Consider the following 25,657-nt stretch of genomic DNA (forward strand, 5'->3'; position numbering starts at 1 on the left):
CATTGATATACCACTCTTTGCATAGATTTCAAGCATCTACCTCCCTCTCTCTGCACATGCGACGTCGTGTCCATCCAGGGGTCCATGCAGAAATTCAACTCTCCTGCCACAATTAATTTACCTATTTAAAATCCAGCAGATTTCTCAGTATATTCTTCAGATAAGTCACTGGATTTCTATTAGGGCAATAAATATTTGCCAATGTACACCATATTTCCTGTAATCTCCCCCTCAAGAACAAGAAATGCCCCTCGGGATCCTCCAACTTATCTTCCAAACTGAATCTAACATTTTTAGCTATACCAATTGCCACACCTTTAGCACACTTAGTTGGTGAATCTGCATAATACCAGGTTGGATAATATCTAGAGTAAAGCTTCACATTTGTTTCCTGTAATAAGTGAGTCTCCTGCAGAAACACTATTGTAATAAATTGTTGTTGTAATTCTCTAAGGATCTTATGCCTTTTCCCTGGGCTATTCAGCCCCTTAACATTATAAGTCATAAAATTAACCTACTCCATTTCCCATATATGTTTTTTTTCCTTCCATCTAATTTCTTCTCAACGAGAGTACCATCATGTATGTGCAACTCCCTATTTCCAGCCTATCTTCTGAAATTTTTGCTTTACCTAGAGGACGGGGGGGGGGGGGGGGGTAGAAACAGGGAGAAGAGAGAGAGAGAGAGAGAGGGAAAAAAAAAGGGAAATCCTCTATAGACTTCCAAAAATTCTTCTTCCATTCCTCCCCCTCCTCCCCTATTTTATCTCTGGTGCCTTTTCCCCTAAGGGGCTAACTGCCAGTTCTCATTTTCTGTTCCCCTATTCTCATTTACCTCCTCTCCCCAGCCTGGAATGACTATTTTCTGTAATTCAAGTCTCTCACAGGAGTCTCTCAAGTCTTCCAGGAATTTCAGCCTTGCAGAGTGACCGTCCTTCCATCCTATTATGCATGCTGGAAATCCCCAGCTGTATCGTATATTCTTACGATATTCAAGTGATATATATCTAATAGAACATCTCAGATCATATAAATCATAAATTCTATTAAAATCTGAATATACAGTCAGGTCCATAAATATTGGGACATCGACAAAATTCTAACATTTTTGGCTCTATACACCACCACAATGGATTTGAAATAAAATGAACAAGATGTGCTTTAACTGCAGACTGTCAGCTTTAATTTGAGGGTATTTACATCCAAATTAGGTGAATGGTGTAGGAATTACAACAGTTTGCGTATGTGCCTCCCACTTGTTAAGGGACCAAAAGTAATGGGACAATTGGCTTCTCAGCTGTTCCATGGCCAAGGTGTGTGTTATTCCCTCATTATCCCAATTACAATGAGCAGATAAAAGGTCCAGAGTTCATTTCAAGTGTGCTATTTGCATTTGGAATCTGTTGCTGTCAACTCTCAAGATGAGATCCAAAGAGCTGTCACTATCAGTGAAGCAAGCCATCATTAGGCTGTTTCATTTTAAATCCATTGTGGTGGTGTATAGAGCCAAAAATGTTAGAATTGTGTCGATGTCCCAATATTTATGGACCTGACTGTAAATGGTGAGTATAAATAGTCTGTGGCACTACAGGTAACAGAAGTGCCAAGTGGTGCGTGAATGCTTTTCAGCAACAGTAGTGATTATAAATAGTCCGTGGCACTACAGATCACAGCAATGCCCGGTATTTGTGGAACAACAAGTTGCAGCAATCCCAGATGGAATGCTCGAGAGTGTTCATGATCCAACACAGGAATCTACCACCTTATATGGCTGGATCGGGTCATCAGACGACAGGCTGACCGATTTGGATACTGGAAGGATGGTTCTGGTTGGAAAGAATTTTCGCTTCTTCTTGGTTTTAGTTACTGAAGTATTGCGAGCAAATGCAGGTCTGTAAACGGAGGGAGCAGCTGGAGACAGAGAAGAGCTGAAGGATGGAACAGAGGAAGGAATAGTTGCTACAGAGGGCTTTTTTACAGGGTTCAAGGCAGTATAGGTGCAGCGAGTGGGAACAGGGTTCTGACATGTGGTTGCTAGCAGGGTATATTGGGCTGTAACTGGGGGTGCTGTCGGGAATGCAGTAATAGAGCTTTGAAAAAATGGATTAGAGGCCGGCCTGGGTTTTTGCAAGCTGACTGAGGCTGGGTGTAACAAATCTGACCATGTCTGTAATACCGGTTGAACAAAGCTCAGCTTACACGTAGCCTGTCTGACCAAAGACTGCACTGCGTTTATACAATCCACAAGCACATGTGATAGACAAGCTGAATAATGCTCAAAGAAGCAATCTGGATCATCCTCCAACAACCATACCAATGACTCTATTTGATCTGCACTAAATGGTGGCAAAAAGTCATCCGTGCTTTCAGGGGTACTGGATGAAGCCAACTCAGCACAAGCCTGGATCAATGGTTGCACCTCAGAAAACTCCGTGCCCTGATCTACTAGTGAATGAGCGACCCTTATGCACTCTAGCAGCTGATCCCTGGCATACTCCTTCAGAATCTGATAGGCATATTCTCTGTCATCTAAGACTAGCAGATACAAGTACATATCCTCCTCCAGATGCATCCTTCACAACAACAAGCCAAGATGGCTTCCCTGTGCATCCACTTCTGGTCAGGATTGACCTTGGTGTTATGTCAGGGATCCGGGTATGACCAGAAATGTGCGGGAACACAGGTGAAGTCAGGGCTGGAGAGGTGAAATGGTCAGGTAGGCCGCTTGGTACTGTTAAGCACCGCCTGGCGGCGTCTCTAGCAGCCCACGGCACGGGTTTCCTCAGGGCGCGGGGTCTAAGTCCCAATCTGCTTATTCAGCAGGGCCCCTGATGGTGGGGATGGACTTGGAGCAGACTGAGACCAGGTCGCAACCCCTGAGTACGTCTGGCAATGGTAGAGAGCGTCGTCAGAGGTGTGCGGGGAAAGGAGCCTGACGTGAAGAGGCTGGCAGACCTGGTAACAGGGACAGATTCGTGCGGGATGGATGGATCTTCTGGGTAGCGTAAGGCGTAGTCAGGCAGGCCAGGTCAGCAACGTGCGGGCAGCAAGGTACCGGAGGAGCAGGCATAGAATGGTCAGGGTCACAAGCCGGGTTCAGTAACTCACGGGCAGCGCGGTACAGAGGATCAGGCAGAAGGATGGTCAGGCAAGCCAGGGGTTAAACAGGAGACGGTCAGCAGGGTCAGGAACAATGCACAGGTCGACAACAGAAGATTCACAGGATACCAGGTACAGGGGCTCATGGGAAACAAACACCAAGGCACTGATTGCAGGCCTGGTCCTGCTTAAATAGACCTCCTGCAATCAGCATCAGTCGATGGCTTGATTGCAGGAGTGAGACCCTGGCTGCTGAAAGCACCCTCTGGTAGGAGATGGTACTGCAGCCCACAGAGCAAGTGAGCCACAGCACCACCAGTGGTGAGTCCATCCCTGACAATAGTGTAGTATTTATTTGTGAATAATTAAAAATAATCCACGTGGATACAGCAAAGAATTAAATGCACGAAAGCATACCAAAATGGCCGCCGCTCAGAGCTCCGGCCGCGGCGGAGTAACGTCAGCATGTAAGGCTCCACCCAACGCGTTTCATGCGCATGCACATCCTTAGAGTGCATTTGTGGAAAATCAACAAGTACTCTTCTGTACTCTATATAGATAAAACATAGGGAAATGTGCATGTATTGCAGAGATGTACTGCGTGTTTTTTTGGCCTGACATACAATTTATTTTTACAGCCAATCATGTGCAGGAAAAATTAATTTTAAAAAATAATGCTTGCACGTGATTGGAGACTGAGATCAAAAAGCCTAATTCAATATGCTAAGCCAGATTTACTTTGCAAAATGAATATGTTCTTTTCCTTCTTTCAAAAATCATCCCAACTTTGTTACTGTGAGATGTCTTCTTAATCTAATGTCTCCTTTGACATACAGTGATTTTTGTGATAATGTTCTGTCACATGCAGGCATTTTTATTTGGGTTATTCCTAACCTTGCATAGGAAGGGCTTCAAGGAACGGGGTTCCCCGTTGATATCTGAATGCAAAATAAAAAAAAACTATTGCCGGCAATAAAAAAGTGTGAAAAAAAGCATGGGGGTCCCCCCCAATCTATACTAGGCCCTTTGGGCCTGGTATGGATGTTAAGGGAAACCCCACACCATGATTTTTTTTTTAAATGGCGTGGGGTCCACCAAAAATCTATAGTGGACATTTATCCGAGCATGCAGCCTGGCAGGTCAGGAAAGGGGGAGGGGATGAGCGAGCGCCCCCCTCCTGAACCATATCAGGCCACATGCCCTCTACATGGGGGGGTGCTTTGGGGTGGAGGGGGTGTCCCCTCCAACGCACCTTATCCCCATGTTGATGAGGACAAGGGCCTCTTCCCCACAACCCTGGGAAGCCCCCTTTAACACAGGGGCCTTCAAATCCTGCCCCGTCATGTGAATGAGTATGCAGCTCTACTCATTCACCAAAAAAGTGTAAAAAGTAAATAAAAACACAGCACAAGTCCTTTATTTAAAAAAAGCAAAGTGTCCCCGCAGCTACCGCTGACCTGAAAAAAAAAACAAAAAAAGGGGGCGGGGCAATTCAGTGACACTACTGGGAGACCCGCCCCTTTTGATGTTACCATGGGCAGGGTCTTTCCATCCCTTGGTAAAAGGGGCTTCCAGATTCCGATGAGCCCCCCACCCACAGATCCCCACAACTACAGTCCAGAGTTAAGGGGAAGAGACTCTTGACCTCATAAACATGGGGACAAGGTGGTTTGGGGGACCCCCCTACCCCAAATCACACTCACCATGTTGAGGGCATATCGCCTGGTAGGGCTCGGGGGGGGGGGAGGTGATCGCTCGTTTCCCTCTTTCCTGACCTGCCAGGCTGCATGCTTGCATAAAGGTCTGGTATGGAATTTGGGGGGGACCCCACTCCATTTTTTAAAACAATATTTGCGTGCGGTTCCCCTTAAGATCCATACCAGACCCTAAGGGCCTGGTATGAACCTGGTATGAACTGGGGGGGACCCCACGCAGTTTTTTTCACAATTATTTTTTTTTTGCCGGCAATCTTTTTTTATTTACATTCAGCTGTCAGTGGGGAATTCCACTGACAGCTGATGACTTATTCGTTGTTAAGAATGGGGCGGCTGGCTTCCCGGCACTCTCCTTAACAACGGCCCCGCTGCCTAACACAAAAGCTACTACATGTAGCTTACACACTAGGCTAAACACTGCTAAACGCCAGCAAAAACACTAAAACATTAGTGTTTCTAAAGCAGTTTTTAGCTTCTCTAGACCTAAATGTTTTAGAACTGCCTCCATAAAGTGCAGCTTGCAAAGGCACTGGCTGAATGATTCAGAATGAGGACCTTGATAACATTGTCTCTGGCCTCAAGAGATGGGATGAAGACTACCTTAGATTGTACGCTCCTTGAGAGTTAGGGACTGATGTGAGTGTACAATATATATGTAAAGCGCTGCGTAAATAGACAGCGCTATACAAGTACCTGAAATAAATAAGACTCGGGCAAGCCTAATTATGTCTGTGATGTGAGGGATTGGCTAGAAATATTGTGAGTAGTAGCTTGCACAGGAGGAGCATTTTCCTCATTAGGGAATGCTTGTGAATTGGGCCCATAAATTATTTCTATTTAATCTTACATAATTTTAACAATATTTAGAGAAAAAAAGGGTTTTATTAGCTTTAACTCTAAAATAATGAATGAGCATGTGTTCCAGCTAAAGGTCCTCATAAACAGCCTGATCCTTGTAAGCAATGTATCATGATTGTAGCACTTGGTGAGAAGATTGAACATGTCCTGACAAGAGCAGTAATGTGACTGAATCCAGTGTTGCCAGACACATTAGTACATTTCTCAATGCTTTGAAACCTGACTCATCTGGGTGGAAATAATGGCAATATTCTAAAACAAATCAAACACAAATGATCGCTCTTTTCCCCCACAATTGGTTAGCTAATGGGGGCAATGGGCAGATATCCCCCCTACCTATTTTTCATGGGGAACTACAGTATCTATCTGTGGCTATAGATCATGTATTCTCCTCCAAATCCTACCATGACTTGCAAGTTCATGCACTGATCTCTTGATGTCAGAGGAAATGTTGAAAAAACAACACAAAAGGAGATTTCAATGAACAACCAGGGCTAACCATAAAGATACTGTAAAGATTATTGTTACATTACAAGTTGAAACAACTCAGAAGGGGAAAAAAAAGTCATGTCTTTGGCTATCCACACAACTTTGCTAGAATGATCTTGGTGGTAAAAAGCTATCGAATGGCTGGGACATTTTGTGTGTTGTTTCCCAAGATGAACACAGTGTTGGAGATGTCTACTGTGTAAACAGACATTGTATTTGTAGGCTACAGTAAGTTAATATCATAGGAAAGTGGATTGTGTGGCAAATAGATCATGTAAAAAAGTAAATATGTCAAACCTCAGTTACTAAAAACTGAAGCCAAAGCACAATCTAAATGTGTCTAAACACCTTTAAATGTGTCCATGACATCCCTGTTTTGATGGTTAAAATTGCAGCAGATTCACTTCCCAGCTCCTATGCAGTACCTATTGCTACAAATAATTTGGGTTGGTCTACGTTTTACAATAGCAATCGAAGCTCTGCAATAGCATGGTTTTAAGCATGCAAAGAAACCTGTGAATCACAAGTATCTTTCCTAACAGCACACACCAAAATGCAGGCAAAGCTAACCATCTATTAACCACTTGCCCTCCGGAAGATTTACCCCCTTCCTGAACAGGCCATTTTCGGCGCTGCACAATTTCAACTGGTAATTGTGTGGTCATGCAATGCAGTACATAAATGAAATGTATGTCCTTTTTCCACACACAAAGAAAATGTAGCAAAAAAGTATATTTTCTAACTTCTACTATAAAAAAATATCCGATAAACTCAAATTTTGTCATAAATTAATGTCTTTGGTAAAAAAAATCCCAATAAGTGTATATTAATTGGTTTATGTGAAAGTTATAGCATCTACAAACTTCGGTGCAGACACTGGAATTTACTGCTATATGGCACTTCGCTAGTTTAACTGACAATTGCGTGCTCATGCAATGATGTATGCTATATCAATTGGTTTGTGTGAAAGTTATAGTGTGTATAAACTATGGTATAGATACTGGAATTTACACAGCCTTTACTTTCTGCCTATCACATTTTTTGAGGTGCTAAAATGCAAGGGCAGTACAAACACCCCCAAATGACCCCTTTTCGGAAAGTAGACACCCTAAGCTATCTGCTGCGAGGCATGTGGAGTCCATGGAAGATGTATTTTTTCCCACAAGTTTATGAAAAATGACAAAAAAAGTTTTTCTTTTTACACAAAGTTGTCATTTAAATGGTACATTGCTCACACATGCCATAGGTATATATTGAATTGCACCCCAAATTATACTCTGCTACTTGTCCTAAGTATGGGGATACCACATATGTGAGACTTTTTGGGAGCCTAGCCACATACAGGACCCCTTTTGAAAGCGTGATGATGCCTAAATTCCTTATTTCACTTCCTCACTATCTATCACAGTTTAGGAGGCATGAAATACCAGGATAGCACCGAACACCCCCAAATAACCCCTTTTTGCAAAGTAGGCACCCCAAGGAATTTAATAAGAGGCATGGTGAATATTCTGCAGATCTCATTTTTTCTCACAAGGTTTTGAAATATGAAAAAGAAAAGAAAAAAAATGTTTTCATTTTCTTTTTTCATTTTCCAAAAACTTGTGGCAACAAAAAAAGTCTGCAAAATACTCAACATGCCTCTTATCAAATTCCTTGGGGTATCTACTTTCCAAAAAGGGGTCACTGGGGGGTTTTGTACTATTCTGGCATTACAGGGCCTCCAAAACTGTGATAAGTAGCCAGGAAGTGTAATGAGGAAATAAAGCCCTTTAAACGCCTGAAGGTGCTTATTGGATTTTGGGGTCCTGTATGCATCTAGACTGCCAAAACGTCTCTCACATGTGGGATCCCCATACTCGGGAGAAGTAGCAGCATGTACCCATGGCATGTGTGAGCAATATATCATTTAAGTGACAACTTTGTGTAAAAAAAAATGTTTTTATTTTTTGGTTATATTCCAAAAACTTGTGGTAAAAAATAAATTCTTCTATTGACTCAACATGCCTCTCAGCAAATAGATCGGGGTGTCTACTTTCCAAAAAGGAGTAATTTGGGGGTTGTTTATGTTATTGCAGGGAATGTAAATATCCCCTGTGATAGCAATAGGCAGCAACAGGTATTCTTTTCTGAGAAACCTGGGGTCTATTAGACTCTAGATATCTCCTCTGCCCTGTTTATATCTGGCAAAACCGAAGTGATGAAATGCTCGTAACTTCCGGTTTCATGATGATTGATGATGATTGGCTCCATTCCGGTCTCCAATCAGCTCTATGGTCAGCTGGAGGAAATGCCAGCTGCATTCTCAGGTTCCCCGATGGCACGGGACTGCCTGGAAAAGCTGTGGAAGGGAGTGGGAGGGGGCATCTCCTCCCGCTGCTTGCAAAAGCAATCCTGCGACTAATTAGCCACTAGGATTGCTTTTACATGAAAGTCAATCACTGGCTGAAAAAAAGATACCAGGATGATGCCTGCAGCTACAGTGATGTACCAGTATGTCGCTGGTCCTTGTTGGGCATATATGTTATGTTCTCTTTTTTTTTTATGCAGCCTGTGGGCTGAATGAATAAAAGAGAAGAAATTTCTGCCAGAAAAAGTGTGTTGTATGCCCACCACTAGACTATACCGCCCTGCATCCACCCACTTCTAATGTTGGGCATACATGAAATGTTCTTTTATTTTTGTTCAACCTTAACAGGTTCCTCTATTCACATCAATCAATGTGGATTAAGAAATCTCTGCCCAAAACATTTTTTAAATATATGCCAAAGCATAGGAGCGATCCACCCACTGACCACCCCAGGGCCCCATGCTTGGGCATATATGTTCTTTTTTTTTAACTGCGGACGAAAAATCTCATCCAGCAATGCTGCACACACGTATATTCTGAGAGCACACCCTGTTGCTGTCAGAATAAAAAGATCGGTGCTGCAGCTGAATGGCATTCCTGCAAAGAAAACAACAATGGTTAACAATAAAATGGTAACTGAATAAAACAACAACTATTTTTTTCTCTTTTTTTATGTTTTTTTTTTTTTACTTTTTTAATTTTTTAAAACTTTGTCCTTAAAACAGGAAAATCCAGATGTTAGGGTCTCTCAAAATGCGATAGCCAGTTTTCTGACTACCCAACATCTTTTGAGACCCTGTGTATATATGTGCCCTAGACTGTGCTGTGCTGTGCTGTACCCTATACTAATACTCTACTAGTTTATGGTAGCAAAGGAAGTAGTCCTTGAGGCAGAGACCAGGTTGGCCAGGAAAGGAGGGTCAAAAAAAGCAGGTGTCATGCCAAATTCCATGTCTGCTACAGACACAACATCTTTCTTGGAGTAACTTGGGTTGGGGTACAAGGAATGGAATCAGGAAACTGCATTTCATGCAGTCAGCTCACTGCATCTGGGTTGGGGGGTTTGAGCCACAGCACCTCCTGGATAGAAAAGAGCCGTGATGATCACTTCCTGGAACTTTGGGAAGGATCCACTTCATCCAGTCCAAAAGTGTCTGGCTTTATGGCTTTATGGGAAAATAAGTACAGCTTCATCATCTGGCTATTATGGCTTTATGGGAAAATAAGTACGGCTTCATCATCTGGTCATTGAAGTCCACCCATCCCATGTTAAGGTTATAATAGTGGAAACAGAGGGGCTTCTCAACAACACCAGCTGCTGTGGAAATTTGGATGGTCATGTCTGCGAGAATGGAAGACAAGATGAAAACATCCCATTTGTTCTTCCACTTCCACTTCACTGCGAGCACTTCAGAATTTTTCAAACAGGCTTTTCCCCATTTTATAGGACAGGTATTTACAAGCTGTTCAGGGAATCCCCGCCGATTAGGTCGCATAGTGCCACATGTGCCAATTCCAAGACTGTACAAATGTCTAAATAATGGCACGCTTGTATAAAATTTGTCCATGTATAAGTGGTACCCCATATGAAAAAAGTGACACCAAGTCCCAAACTATCTTGCCACTGCTCTCCATGTAGTCTGGGCATCCGGGGGTAAATCCGAAAATTTCATGTGTAGACTGTTGCCCTCTCACAGGTCTAATACATTTTTAACCCGTATCTGGCATGCTTGCTGGGGAGAAATTGTTTGAATGCAAGGCGGCCAGAAAAATTAATGAGGGACTCATCAATGCAGATTTTTTGCTGGGGAGTATACACAATTGCAAATTTCTGGTCAAGGTGATTTACAAGAAGCCGAATTTTGTGGATACTATCATATTCAGGGTCACCCCGAGGACGACAGAGTGTATTATCATTGAAATGCATAAATCGCATTATATTCTCATTACTATGGCTGGCCATGGCAGCAGAGAACACGGGCATATTATGAATCGGGTCTGTTGACCAATAGAACCGCAAATCATACTTTTTAGTAATGCCCATGTTGAGGGTTAGGCCCAAAAAAACATTACATTTGGAAACCGTAATAGGTTTCTATGAAAATGATCTGGAAAGGTTTTAATTTGGGTTGGTGGTGATAAATTGTTGTGCATATAAATTGCTTCTATCCTCAATCAATCCATACAGATCTTCCATGAAAAACAGCTCCAAAAAATTAGGAGGAGGAGTTAAATTTGCGGTTTCCACCTGAATTCTGGGTTGGGCAGTGAATGGGGTGCTGCAGAATTTGTGTGCTGCCAATCAGGATTTGCAAGCACATCCGGTAAGACACTGTGGGCTCTACGGGCCTGTGTTTGAATTCTTGGTGGCTGTGGAACATTACTTGTGTTAGCCACCACACAAGCTTGTCCTGCACTTATGGGACTCGCCACATCACCAAGTGATACTGCAGTGCTGGTATGTAAAAGACCAGGATGTACTAGAACGCTGGTGCTCGCCAGTTCACCAAAAGGTAGGTGGCACTAGTACTTGCAATCTATTGCATTTGAGAATCATCATGCAATTGTAACACTTCAGCAACCTAGGAACGGGGCTGGGTACACCTGACTTTAGCAGGGACCTCTACTCCATCGTCTGAGCTATCTGTCAGGGTGCCACTGCTCTCCACAGGTTCATATTCTGAGCATGATTCTGTCAATGAGGCTTGCTCTTCACTCTCATCTGACAAACTCAGAATCCTGTAGACCTCTTCAATAGTGTACCTTTTGTTGGACATTTTGGCCAATAACTTTATAGGTACCTAGTGCGACTCATGGATAAAAGAGCACCTGGCTGTCAGGGACTGCTGGAACCACTACAAAAAAATTACCTGTTAGTGCTAACAGAGATCAGGCCTGATCTTGCTAACGCTGCAGCTTTGTGTGCACTGTATCAAGTGACAGTGATCTACTGACACTGCACTTGCTGGGGGAAAAAGGGGGGTTAAGCGTACGGGCTAAATGTAGGTGCTGGGACTGATCCTGCTAACGCTGCATTTTTGTGGACACTATACTATTGTGAACGATGGTATAGTTATGATCTGATCAAAGATATTGATCCGTTCAGACATTATACTAGCAATGGAGGTTTATTGTGTATGTGAGTGTGTTCTTGGCAATCAAGGGGTTAAGTGCGATGACTGATGTAGTGGCAGGCAATCCGATTCTATGAGGGAGGGATGCTAACTGACGCTAACAAAAGTTAGCCCATGACACTAATACAGTGATCTGTAAAAAAATCTGTACACTGTACTAATGACACTGGTGACAGGGCGGTGAAGAGGTTAACTGGGGATCAGGAGGTTAAATGTGACCTAGCAGTGGTTTTATTGTCTCAGTGTACTGCTTAAACTCATGTGGATCTGCTTTCTTCTCTCTCTGGAACGGAATGTGCTCCAGGGAGAGAAGATTGCATAATTTACTGTGCCTGTGTAATGTAAACACAGGCACAGGCTGTAATCACAGCACCGCCGGGCCGGTGGGGGCGTGCACATGTCCCCCCTGTCCGTGAACACTGTGGGAGCTCAGATCACGTATATATATAGCTTTGCACAGGGAGTCTGCCCTGTAGCAGTAAAACTGCTATAAGGTGGAGGGCAAGCGGTAAACGTTGACTATTTACATTTCTGCTCAAAAGTTTGCATGCCCTGGCAGTAATCGTGACATTTTGGCATTGATATTGAAAATATGACTGACCATAGCAAAAAACTGTCTTTCATTTAAGGATAGTGACCATATGAAGCCATTTATTATCACATGACTGTTTGGCTCCTTTTAAAATCATGATAAGAGAAATCACCCAATTGGCCCTGATCAAAAGTTTACATACCCTGGAATGTTTGGCCTTGGTACAGACACACAAGGTCACACACAGGTTAAAATAGCAATTTAAGGTTAATTTGCCCCATCTGTGGCTTTTTAAATTGCAATTAGTGTCTATGAAGAAATAGTAATGGGTTTGTTAGCTCTCACATGAATGCACTGAGCAGGCTAGATACTAAGTCATGGTGAGCAAAAAAGAACTGTCAAAAGACCTGTGTAACAAACTAAAGGAACTTTTTAAAGATGGAAAAGGATATAAAAAGATATCCAAAGCCTTGAATATGCCACTTAGTACTGTTCAATCACTTATTAAGAAGTGGAAAATTAGGGGATCTCTTGATTCCAAGCCAAGGTCAGGTAGACCAAGAAAGATTGCAGCCACAACTGTAAGATTTGTTTGGGATGCAAAGAAAAACCCAAAGGCAACCTCAGGAGAAATACAGGCTTCTCTGGAAAAAGATGGTGTGGTTGCACTGAAGAAGCACAATACGATGAAACTTGAACAAAAATAAGCTGTATGGTTGAGTTGCCAGAAAGAAGCCTTTACTGCACAAATGCCACAAAAAAGACCATTGAGGCGTGTCAAGGTGTTGTTGGGCATATTGTAACCGGGCTTTTTGTGGCATTGACGCAGTGAAGGCTTCTCTCTGGCCACTTGACCATGCAGCTCATTATTGTTCAGGTTTCGTAGTATTGTGCTCCTTCAAGCTCTTTTTTTGGTGAAATATAAATGAAGAGGTCGTGCTGAGTAATTGGATATCAAACATGTCAGTACCCTAAATTTTCCATTGGCGATGCTTTAAAAGCCCCTACAGGTCAACAGTTTAGTTAACTGTGAATACTAGCTGTAGAATTATTGCTCTCTATCCAGCCTGTGTGGTGATATGTAATGCGAAGCACAATCAATGTGTGTTTAGGTTTGTATTGGCATTTTTATTACATTTTTTTTTCACTTAACCTTATTTTTATCACATAAGGGACCAAAAGGTTCTCTTTAATGAGATTTATGTGGCGACGGTTATGTGCACTGCTCTAGTCACACTACACATCCCATAGTTCATAGTCTCTAGTCCATCTCGGGAGTGAGCAAAGGAGGGTAGGTATATTTCTACATACATGGAGAATGAACATAGCCACCCTCTAACAGGAAGTCAGAGCACACAGTAGAAAAAAAAAGGAATTTGGTGATTTGGAGTAGGCTGCAAGCAATAGATAGCAATAGGAAAGTTCCACTCCTGCCATACACAGAGGGACTCTTTCTTTTGTTGAGGTTCCAAGTGTCTGGCAGTCATTTTTCTGATACCCCAAAAAAGCTTAGGATGTTAACATAACTTTATGGGATACACAAGTCTTACAAGCTGTGGGGACCAAAGTAAATGAAAGATGTCCTTAAAAAAAAGAAAATATTAAAATGTACCTTCATATCCAGAGAGGAGAGTTTTTCCAAGTGTTTGTTTATATCTGGGGAAGCAGTCTTTTTAGTAAACTGGATGAAACAAAGTTTGTTTTCCTTCAGAAATGAAACAATGATGAAAGAATCTGTGAATACAGCTGGAACACAAAGAGGATAAGAAAGTGTTATCCTGGTGTGACTGCATTCTGCCACCAAAACAAATGACTGCAGATCAACACAAAGACAATTCTACAAGCCGATGCTTTAAATATTACTTCTGTAATCTCCTAAAGTACATTGCTGTGTCATCCTCCTAGAAATGAGAAACAAAGCTCATGCAGGAATCACAGGAAATACTAAATTACATTATGCAAAGCTATCTATCATATCACACATGTTTTATCTGCCCATGGTTTCCCATTGTCTAAGCCTATTTCCAGCAGTGCACTTTAGATGCCATTTCCACACTCTTGTATGTGTCAGGGACCAGCCAGAACGAACAAGCTTTCAAGCTCTGTAGGTTTTCACCAACCTCAGACATGTCCAAATCAAGTCATATACTGTGACAAAAGACAATCAAGCAAGATCAGGCTTAAAGTGAAATGGTCTTTTGCTCATACGTGTCAAAGGAAGGTTCATTTATCAGGCAGGTCTTTTTTGGGAAAATTTTGTATTTTTATTTTATATACAATTTTAGTTTATAAGTTTTAAAACTGTTTTTTATTGTTTCTTAAAGCACTATGAGTTGCAAAGAAAATCAGCAGCAAACAAAGCTTGCTTTGCGGCTCTCTTTGTCTGACAGCAACCTCCTATTGAGCCATCTAAATAAGGGATGAGTCTTTGCTGTGAGGACTCATTGATGTTCTGTAAAGAATGGTTTCTTTCAGCAGAGCTGAAAGTTGGAATAACGAATTATGTGAAAAAGAGATCAGAGCTCCATCTGCTGGTTTGATGTATAAAACAACTATACATTTCATTTAAGTGGCGTAAACTCACCTCTCCTGTATTATTGACCACCCCCCACTCCCCAATCTGTTGCCAGTCTGTCCAGGATTCCTGGGTATGTTTTGGCTTGTTCTAGTTTCCACTGCAGCCAGCAGATTTCATAGACCTAGTTTACTACTATACTCTGCACAGACCTGATAAACCTGTGCTAGAAATACAACACGTAGGACACCATACATACACACACAACTTGATAAGCCATACTAAGGACACAAACCCCTCCCTCACTGCTAGCTGTGAAAAGGATATAGATATTTTTATTGTCATTTCAAAAATTTGTGATACAGGAAAGGAACAATAATATAAGCAAGACTAGTCTCCATTCACACTTGTGCGACCTGTCATGCGACTTTGGATGCATGACAACTCGCAGCCATGCATTTCATAGACTGCAATGTAAACTCTCAAGTCACATCAATGGCACATCCTAATGTTATCAATGCGACAGCTGTACAACACTCAAAACCAAAGTCACATCTAAGTCATACCCATCCAAAGTTACAGTGCTTTGAAAAAGTATTCATACCCCTTTGAATTTTGAACATTTTGACATGTTTCAACCAAAAAAACTTATATGTATTTTATTGGGAATTCATGTGATACACCAACACAAAGTGGCACATAATTGTGAAGTGGAAGGAAAATGATAAACAGTTTTCAAACTTTTTTTACAAATAAATATCTGAAAAGTGTGGAGTAGATTTGTATTCAGCCCCCAGAGTCAATACTTTGTAGAACCACCTTTCGCTGCAATTGCAGCTGCAAGTCTTTTTGGGTATGTCTCTCAGCTTTGTACATCTAGAGAGTGAAATATTTGCCCATTCTTCTTTGCAAAATAGCTAAAGCTCTGTAAGATTGGATGGAGAGCATCTCAGAACAGCAATTTTTAAGTCATGACACAAATTCTCAATTGGAGTTAGGTCTGAACTTTGACTGGACCATTCTAAAACATGAATATGCTTTGATCTAAACCATTCCATTGTAGCTATGGCTGTATGTTTAGGGTCGTTGTCCTGCTGGAAGGTGAACCTCACCCCAGTCTCAAGTCTTTTGCAGACTCTAACAGTTTTCTTTCAAGATTGCCCTGTATTTGGCTCCATCCATCTTCCCATCAACTTTGACCAGCTTCCCTATCCCTGCTGAAGAAAAGCATCCCCACAACATGAGGCTGCCACCACCATGTTTCACGGTGGGGATGGTGTGTTCAGGGTGATGTGCAATGGTACTTTTCCACCACACATAGCGGTTTGCCTTTAGGCCAAAAAGTTCCATTTTAGTCTCATCTGACCAGAGCACCTTCTTCCATGTTTGCTGTGTCCCCCACATGGCTTCTGGCAAACTGCCAACGGGACTTCTTATGGCTTTTTTTGAACAATGGCTTTCTTATTGCCACTCTTCCATAAAGCCCTTATTTGTGGCTAATAGTTGCCCTGTGAACATACAGTGGGGCAAAAAAGTATTTAGTCAGCCACCAATTGTGCAAGTTCTCCCACTTAAAAAGATGAGAGAGGCCTGTAATTGGCATCATAGGTAGACCTCAACTATGAGAGACAAAATGAGAAAAAAAATCCAGACAATCACATTGGCTGATTTGGAAAGAATTTATTTGCAAATTATGGTGGAAAATAAGTATTTGGTCAATATCAAAAGTTCATCTCAATACTTTGTTATATATCCTTTGTTGGCAATGACAGAGGTCAAACGTTTCCTGTAAGTCTTCACAAGGTTAGCAAACACTGTTGCTGGTATGTTGGCCCATTCCTCCATGCAGATCTCCTCTAGAGCAGTGATGTTTTGGGGCTGTTGCTGGGCAACACGGACTTTCAACTCCCTCCAAAGGTTTTCTATGGGGTTAAGATCTGGAGATTGGCTAGGCCACTCCAGGACCTTGAAATGTCTCTTATGAAGCCACTCCTTCGTTGCCCGGGCGGTATGTTTGGGATCATTGGCATGTTGGAAGACCCAGCCATGTTTCATCTTCAATGCCTTTGCTGATGGAAGGAGGTTTGCACTCAAAATCCCACGATACATGGCCCCATTCATTCTGTCCTGTACATGGATCAGTCGCCCTGGTCCCTTTGCGGAGAAACAGCCCCAAAGCATGATGTTGCCACCCCCATGCTTCACAGTAGGTATGGTGTTCTTTGGATGCAACTCCGCATTCTCTCTCCTCCAAACACGACGAGTTGTGTTTCTACCAAACAGTTCTATTTTGGTTTCATCTGACCATATGACATTCTCCCAATCCTCTTCTGGATCATCCAAATGCTCTCTAGCAAATTTTAGACGGGCCCGGACATGTACTGGCTTAAGCAGGGGGACACGTCTGGCACTGCAGGATCTGAGTCCCTGGCGGCATAGTGTGTTACTGACAGTAGCCTTTGTTACGTTGTTCCCAGCTCTCTGCAGGTCATTCACTAGGTCCCCCGTGTGGTCCTGGGATTTTTGCTCACCGTTCTTGTGATCATTTTGACCCCACGGGGTGAGATTTTGCGTGGGGCCCCAGATCGAGGGAGATTATCAGTGGTCTTGTATGTCTTCCATTTTCTAATTATTGCTCCCACAGTTGATTTGTTCACACCAAGCTGCTTGCCTATTGCAGATTCAATTTTCCCAGCCTGGTGCAGGTCTACAATTTTGTTTCTGGTGTCCTTCGACAGCTTTTTGGTCTTCACCATAGTGGAGTTTGGAGTTTGAGGTTGTGGACAGGTGTCTTTTATACTGATAACAAGTTCAAACAGGTGCCATTGATACAGGTAATGAGTGCAGGACAGAGGAGCCTCTTAAAGAAGAAGGTACAGGTCTGTGAGAGCCAGAAATCTTGCTTGTTTGTAGGTGACCAAATACTTATTTTCCACCGTAATTTGCAAATAAATTCTTTCCAAATCAGCCAATGTGATTGTCTGGATTTTTTTTCTCATTTTGTCTCTCATAGTTGAGGTCTACCTATAATGCCAATTACAGGCCTCTCTCATCTTTTTAAGTGGGAGAACTTGCACAATTGGTGGCTGACTAAATACTTTTTTGCCCCACTGTATTCTCTTACCTTAGCTGTGAATCTCTGCATCTCCTCCAGAGTTACCATAGGCCTCTTGGCTGCTTCTCTGATTAATACTCTCCTTGCCCGGCCTGTCAGTTTAGGTTGATGGCCATGTCTTGGTAGGTTTGTAGTTGTGCCATGCTCTTTATTTTCGGATGATGGATTGAACAGTGCTCCGTCAGATGTTCAAAGCTTGGTATATTTTATTTTATAACCTAACCCTGCTTTAAACTTCTTCACAACTTTATCTCTGATCTGTCTGGTGTGTTCCTTGGCCTTCATGATGCTGTTTGTTCACTAATGTTCTCTAACAAACCTCTGAGGGCTTTACATAACAGCTGTATTTATACTGAGATTAAATTACACACAGGTGGACTCTATTTACTAATTAGGTGACTTCTGAAGGCAATTGGTTTCACTATATTTTAGTTAGGGGTATCAGAGTAAAGGGGGCTGAATACAAGTGCACGCCACACTTTTCGGATATTTTTTTTTTTTTAAATTTGTTAACCATTTATCATTTTCCTTCCACTTCACAATTTTGTGCAACTTTGTGTTGGTCTATCATATAAAATCCCAATAAAATACAATTACGTTTTTGGTTGTAACATGACAAAATGTGTAAAATTTCAAGGGGTATAAATACTTTTTCAAGGCACTGTGCATCAAAGTCGCAATGGAAATCGCACGACTTTGGAGTCACACAAGTGTGAATGGAGCCTAAACAAAATTAACTGCTTCCCGCTTGCCCGCCCGCAATGTACTGCGGACGGACGGCAGCTACAGGCAAAGCAACATACGGGTACATCGCTCTGGCTGTACTAACACATGGGGAGCACTGTGCGCCCACCTGGACTGCTCACCCGCGACTGCTGTGTCTGGCGGACACAGTGGAATGAAGATCCTGGTGAATGGGACCCAGTGATCATGTGATCATCATGTTAGCAAAGCTTTTATGAATCATTCTGATTCATAACAGCTCTGCTTCTCTTCTTAGTGAGCTGAGATTGAACCAAAGCTGTCACATGATACATAGGGCTAATCACAGCACATTGTAGCATGTGATCAGCTCCAGCCAGACACAGATTACTATCTTGAGCTGTCAAAAACCTAACTCATTCATGACAGTTCATAAATGAGTTAGGTTCATGACAGCAAGCTTTGCATTGCAGGAGAAATTATCTTTATTTCTTCTGCAAAGCAGAGTGTTAAAAAAAAAGAAGAAAACTCTGATCACCCCCCCACCACTACAGTAGTACAATGTTAAAAAAGTAATTTAAAAAGTAAAAAAAATAAAATAAAAAATTACATTGAGAATTTTTAAGGTTTTTTTTAAACTACTTGCCGCCCGCTCACCCACATTTTGCGGGCGAGCAGCGGCTTTGGGCATAGCGCTGCAATTTTATGTCACTTTCTATTTCAGGGTTTGAACACGTCTACACCCCCCCCACACACACACATTAGATTAGCACATATAACTCTTTGATGGACCCTATTAACCCTTTGATCACCCAATCACCCAGCCAGTGCCATTAGTACAGTGTCAGTATAGAATTTTTCACTGATCACTGTATTATGGCCACTAGCTACATCAGATAGTGTAATGGTCATTTAGCGTCCCTCCCAGCCAGGGTCAGCTAGTGTTAGATTACCCGCATACTACCGCACTCATGCTATAGGTTAGATAGAAATAAAATATGCAGCGCTTTTAAAATTGAACAAGCAGAAAATCAGAACATGAACAGCATAACTGCATGACAAACTCAGTCCATATTGCATGGTGCGATAAAGTGATAGGTGCAATTGTCCCAATAATCCATGTTCAGAGAAATTCGTGACTCTTGTGATCTCGTGATTTGTACAAAAAATGCACTAACCAGATAGCGCAATAAATGCGCATGGAGCAATTAAGACCCGCTCCTGGTGCTCTGGACTTGTAATATTAGGAGGATGTCATCTGCAGGTTTGGCCACCAGATGTCATCAATCCAGGTATATTGGTAAGTCATCCACCAGAGAGATCATCAGCGGGGGAGGGGGTGATCATACATCATTCCCAAACAGGCGTAACCTTCAAAAACGGGCTCCCATACAATAGATGAGACCCAGAGAAGCCTCTGATAGTGTAGTATGTCTTTAACCACTTGCCTACCAGGCACTTATACCCCCTTCCTTACCAGGCCAATTTTCAGCTTTCAGCGCTGCCGCACTTTGATTGACAATTGCGCGGTCATGCAACATTGTACCCATATGAAATTTTGATCATTTTTTTCTCACAAATAGAGCTTTCTTTTGGTGGTATTTAATCGCCACTGGGCGCTTTACTTTTTGCGCTATAAATTAAAAAAAGTGCAAAAAATTTGAAAAAAAAAAAAAAGTTTATTTGTTTCTTTTATAAAATTTTTCAAACAGGTATTTTTTCTCCTTCACTGATTTGCGTTGATGAGGCGGCACTGATGGGCACTGATAGGCGGCACTAAAGGGCACTGATAGGCAGTACTAATGAGGTGGCACGGATAGGCGGCACTGATAGACAGCACTAATTAGGGGTCACGGATAGGCGGCACTGATATGCAGCACTGATAGGCGGCACTGATAGGTGACACTGATGATGGGTACTGATAGACGGCACTGACTGGCATCACTTCTGGGCACTGACTGGCGGCACTGACTGGCACAACCCCTGGGCACTGACTGGTGGCACTGACTGGCAGCACTGGTGGGTGGCACTGGTGGGTGGCACTGGTGGACAGCACTGGTGGGTGGGCACAGGTGGGTGGCACTGGTGGGCACAGGTGGGTGGCGCTGGTGGGCACAGGTGGGTGGGCATAGGTGGGTGGCACTGCTGGGCACATGTAGGTGGCACTGCTGGGCACAGGTAGGTGGCACTGCAGAGTGGCACAGGTGGGGGCACTGCTGGGCACAGGTGGGGGCACTGCTGGGCACAGGTGGGGGCACTGCTGGGAATGGGTGGGCGGGGCTAGTGGGCGCACAGCTGATCGGAACTTGCGGGGGTCACTGCTGGGCACCGATCATCAGGGCACTGATCATCAGTGCCCTGATGATCGGTGCCGATCCCCGCTCTGACAACTGCCGGTTCTCGGCAGTACTTTCCTCACGATCTGACAGCGTGAGGAAAGTGCAGCCGAGAACCGGCACTTGCATTTTCCTGTGATCAGCGTGTCATTGGACACCGCTGATCACGTGGTAAAAGGCCGGTGGGATCGGCCTTTCACCACATCTCGTGATCAGCTGTGTCCGTAGGACACAGCGATCACGGAGATCGCCGGGTGCGCGCCCCCTGGGGCGCGCAGGAGAGCGCGTTCTGGGAGGACGTCATATGATGTCCACTCAGAACTGGCCGGCCGCGGTGAAGCCGTCATTCGGCTATGCGCGGTCGGCAAGTGGTTAATAGGTAAAACTTACACCAAGTACAATTGAAGGAAAAAACTTACATCAAAGCAAAGTCTGGCCACCAGGGCGTCAGTCAGGATGGCCTTGTGGTATGGATACAAAGGTCAGGGGCACCTCCCTAACGCGTTTCGTGTGAAAACACTTCCTCAGAGGGAGTGTGCCCATGGTGAATGATAATGCTTTTATAGAAAGGTAATTGGCGCGCATTTGGGCGATCCTGCGACGCCGATTCCGGTTCGCGCATGCGCACTGGCGACTTGGCGGCCATTTTACCGGTGATTATAGTATATGGACGGAAAACGGACTTTCGCGCATGCGCAGTGAGCGCTCGCGGCCATTTTCCATGGGTTCCTAAATAGGGAAGGCATTTTTATTCTTATTATGATCTAAGCGGTGGCTTTCATTCATTTGGTCACTATACCAGCCGACAGTTCATATGCGAACTATCGCAGTAGGGGACATGCTTTTTGGATTGCTATCAGTCGTTGAAATTTTTCTTTTAATAAACATTTCTTGAATCCATTTTCATATGGATTTTCACTTTTATTGAATGAGGATCTTTTCCTACCTTTTTAGCCTTAAATGAGGTTGTTTTATCATATGTATTTAAGGTTGTTTTATCATTTATATCTATTCAACCATTTGCACCCATTTGTTTGGGGAGATGTGAAATGTTAATCCCATATGGCTCATAGTACTATTGTTTAAGGACCAGTATTAATTTATTTATTTATCTGATTGCTCGGATTAATTATCAAATCCTATTTCAGATTTCATTATTAATTTCTGGTGTGCTGACCATCCCATACATGTACATCACACATCAATGCCAGCTGATTATTACTCCTGTGTACTATTGAGTGATATAGGTGTGTTGGACGTAATACCCTAACCACCTACAAGATGTCACTATCCATATAATCACTATGGGACTATGTTCAGAGTTTTTATTTATAGTTTTTAAATATTCACTTTGTATTTTTATATATTTTTATTTCCATATGATATGTCTCTCATGTCCTAAGCTCACCGTTATTAAAATGCATTATGAGCTGATTAGTAAGTTAAGTTAAGAGAATCTGTGATGCCTCTGATGCTGGGTGTCTGTTAAGGATGTTTTCTGGTATGTACACATTGTGGCACCGACAAAATGGCATCCGCGAACGCTCACAGCGCATGCGCGAATGCCTTCCCTATTTAGGAACCCATGGAAAATGGCCGCGAGCGCTCACTGCGCATGCGCGAAAGTCCGTTTTCCGTCCATATACTATAATCACCGGTAAAATGGCCGCCAAGTCGCCAGTGCGCATGCGCGAACCGGAATCGGCGTCGCAGGATCGCCCAAATGCGCGCCAATTACCTTTCTATAAAAGCATTATCATTCACCATGGGCACACTCCCTCTGAGGAAGTGTTTTCACACGAAACGCGTTAGGGAGGTGCCCCTGACCTTTGTATCCATACCACAAGGCCATCCTGACTGACGCCCTGGTGGCCAGACTTTGCTTTGATGTAAGTTTTTTCCTTCAATTGTACTTGGTGTAAGTTTTACCTATTAAAGACATACTACACTATCAGAGGCTTCTCTGGGTCTCATCTATTGCATGGGAGCCCGTTTTTGAAGGTTACGCCTGTTTGGGAATGATGTATGATCACCCCCTCCCCCGCTGATGATCTCTCTGGTGGATGACTTACCAATATACCTGGATTGATGACATCTGGTGGCCAAACCTGCAGATGACATCCTCCTAATATTACAAGTCCAGAGCACCAGGAGCGGGTCTTAATTGCTCCATGCGCATTTATTGCGCTATCTGGTTAGTGCATTTTTTGTACAAATCACGAGATCACAAGAGTCACGAATTTCTCTGAACATGGATTATTGGGACAATTGCACCTATCACTTTATCGCACCATGCAATATGGACTGAGTTTGTCATGCAGTTATGCTGTTCATGTTCTGATTTTCTGCTTGTTCAATTTTAAAAGCGCTGCATATTTTATTTCTATGTTTCTATCTGGGTCCCAAGGTTACCTTTTATGCTAGCTGCTTCACTTATATGTTCCCAGCGCTCTATTACCTACTTATACATTTGCTTATTACCTCTAATCTGAGCAGCCGGGTTTTCTGGTTAGACGATTTATTATTGTCATTACTTTCATCACTTTAATCATCCATCATGGATATTTTTGAGTATAGATCCAAACGCTCCGAAATTACAGATGATGTTTTTACTTACGGTGAAGAGCCAAATAGTAATTTACATGGCCTTTTTATCCATCTGACTAATCACACCACTTCGGAAATACGCACCCTATGGGACATCTCCTTTTTGGAGAAATATATCAAGGAGGGGATGGTCCCAAGGTCACTTAGATGGGAAGTACCACCTGAAACCGATGACACTAATAGCGAATCAGAGTGGTATCTCTTTTTTAATAATATGGGCATAGACCTGTTGAAGTTTCTTATTCTCAGGAAAAAGAAAAAACTGGCCAATTTAGATAAAGAGATCAACAAGACACGTGAATTACTAATACCGTATATGGATAATGAGGAGTACAAATCTGAATCTGAGAAATTGAGATTGCTCCTTGAAAAAACAGACAAGGAACAAAAAATCAAAAAGAGAAAGAAGTATGTTAGAGACTATTTTGATTACAAAGAGAAATCTGTCTTTAAGTGGGAAGCAAAAAATTATGATTTCGATTCCATGAACAAGCCAGTTTCTCAAACTACATTGGCTCACAATAATAACCACACTAAAAATACCTATCAAGGTAAAGGTGCGGTGCACCCAAAAACTCCCAGTAATGGGCATAGAAATGTGCCATATCATACACCTAGGCATGATTATAACATAGCCACCTATAACAGATTTGAAGTTTTGGATCATGACCAGGACCCCCGAATTGGTAATAGGGATATGAGAACACATCCCCTTAATGACCATCACCAATATTCCAAGGGACCTAACAAACCCAAACAAAACCAACCTAAGGGGGGTCCCCGACCTAAGCCATATGGCAACAATAAAGCACAATACAATAATCCAAAAGGAGGGGAATCTTACAACACTAGACCGCATGATGAATGGTATGACCAACCTCCGAGGAGGACCCCTTTAAGAAATGGACGTAGGGATTCTGAATATCGTGCCTATAACGATACATATGCAGACTATCGCCAGAACCAACCATCACTTTATCCCTATTACAATCCTGACTATGGAACCCCCACAGGACAACCTTACCATAGCCAGCAATTTAGACCTAATAATTATGATGTTCCCAACCACCATCATTTTTTAGGGAAAGGCTCAGGCAGAAAAAGAAGCCTAAGGCAAGAGGAAAGCGAGGAGGAGTCAGGTCTAATAGACAAAAGAAGAAAAATGTAACCGATTCGGGCATTTTTAATCTCAGTAATCAGACCCTTACAGATAAAGAACTGGAGCTCCTCAATAGAGGCCTTAAATTTGCCCCTCCAGCGAAACTCAATAAATTTAATACATTTATTGATATACATAAATTCGCTCGTAAACTGTCTCTGAAAAGATATTTTCTTAGCAATCCAATAAGTAAAAATCCCCGAAATACATGTAACATGGGTTTTATAAACACGCAATTAAGAAACGCGTCACTTTTTAACCCACAGGCCCATTCTCACATTAACATTTTCAAAAACATGGTCATTAAGGACCTAGATAGATTACAAATGAAGAAATGGAACAACAAACCATATGACCGGAAGCAGATCGACACCATGACTAAAGATTTACTTGAGAAAAAGGACCTGGTGATTCGACCTGCCGACAAAGGGGGCGGAGTAGTTGTAATGAATAAAGTGGATTATATGTCCCAAGTACAAAATATTCTTGACGATAAAGACACGTATATGGAATTGCAGAGGAATCCTATGCTAGCATATAAAAAGACTTTAAAATCTTTAATTAAAAAGGGATCGGATCAGGGTATTCTCAATAAAAAAGAAAGGGACTACCTATGTCCCACAGCCCCTAGGCTTCCCATACTCTATTGTCTACCCAAGATCCATAAAGATCCCAAACACCCCCCGGGCCGCCCGATAGTAAGTGGAATAGGTTCACTCTGTTCCCGTGTTGGCGAATATCTAGACCTTTTTTTACAACCTCTAGTTTGGAAAACACCATCCTTCCTGAAAGATTCTAAACAGGTACTGATGGATATAAAAGACATCCACATAAGCACTCACACTCTACTAGTCACAGCGGATGTGTCAGCTCTGTATAGTAACATTAAACATGAGGACGGTTTGAATGCTGCCGAGTTTTATCTCAATAAAGCCACTGAGATCTCACATCCCCAAAAGAGTTACCTGCTAGAACTATTAGAATTTGCTATGCAACACAATTACTTCTGGTTTAACGCTAAATACTACCTACAGCGGACAGGAGTTG

At 42.6% G+C, this 25,657-nt stretch overlaps 1 protein-coding gene across 4 annotated transcripts in view; it reads right to left on the minus strand.

Annotated features, from left to right (window-relative positions):
* The window catches only part of WDPCP (WD repeat containing planar cell polarity effector), a 470,287-nt gene that overhangs the window by 290,969 nt on the left and 153,661 nt on the right, over positions 1 to 25,657 (minus strand). For all 4 annotated transcript variants that reach the window (XM_089671996.1, XM_089671995.1, XM_089671997.1 and 1 more), the window contains one exon: positions 13,789 to 13,922. In XM_089671996.1, coding sequence (XP_089528122.1) covers positions 13,789 to 13,922 — 134 coding nt within the window. The remainder of the gene's footprint in view (positions 1 to 13,788; positions 13,923 to 25,657) is intronic.

Source organism: Staurois parvus, unplaced genomic scaffold (genome assembly GCF_062004578.1).
Source record: "Staurois parvus isolate SC_StPar_1 unplaced genomic scaffold, SC_StPar_1.0 ptg000117l, whole genome shotgun sequence".
Taxonomy (NCBI): Eukaryota; Metazoa; Chordata; class Amphibia; order Anura; family Ranidae; genus Staurois; species Staurois parvus.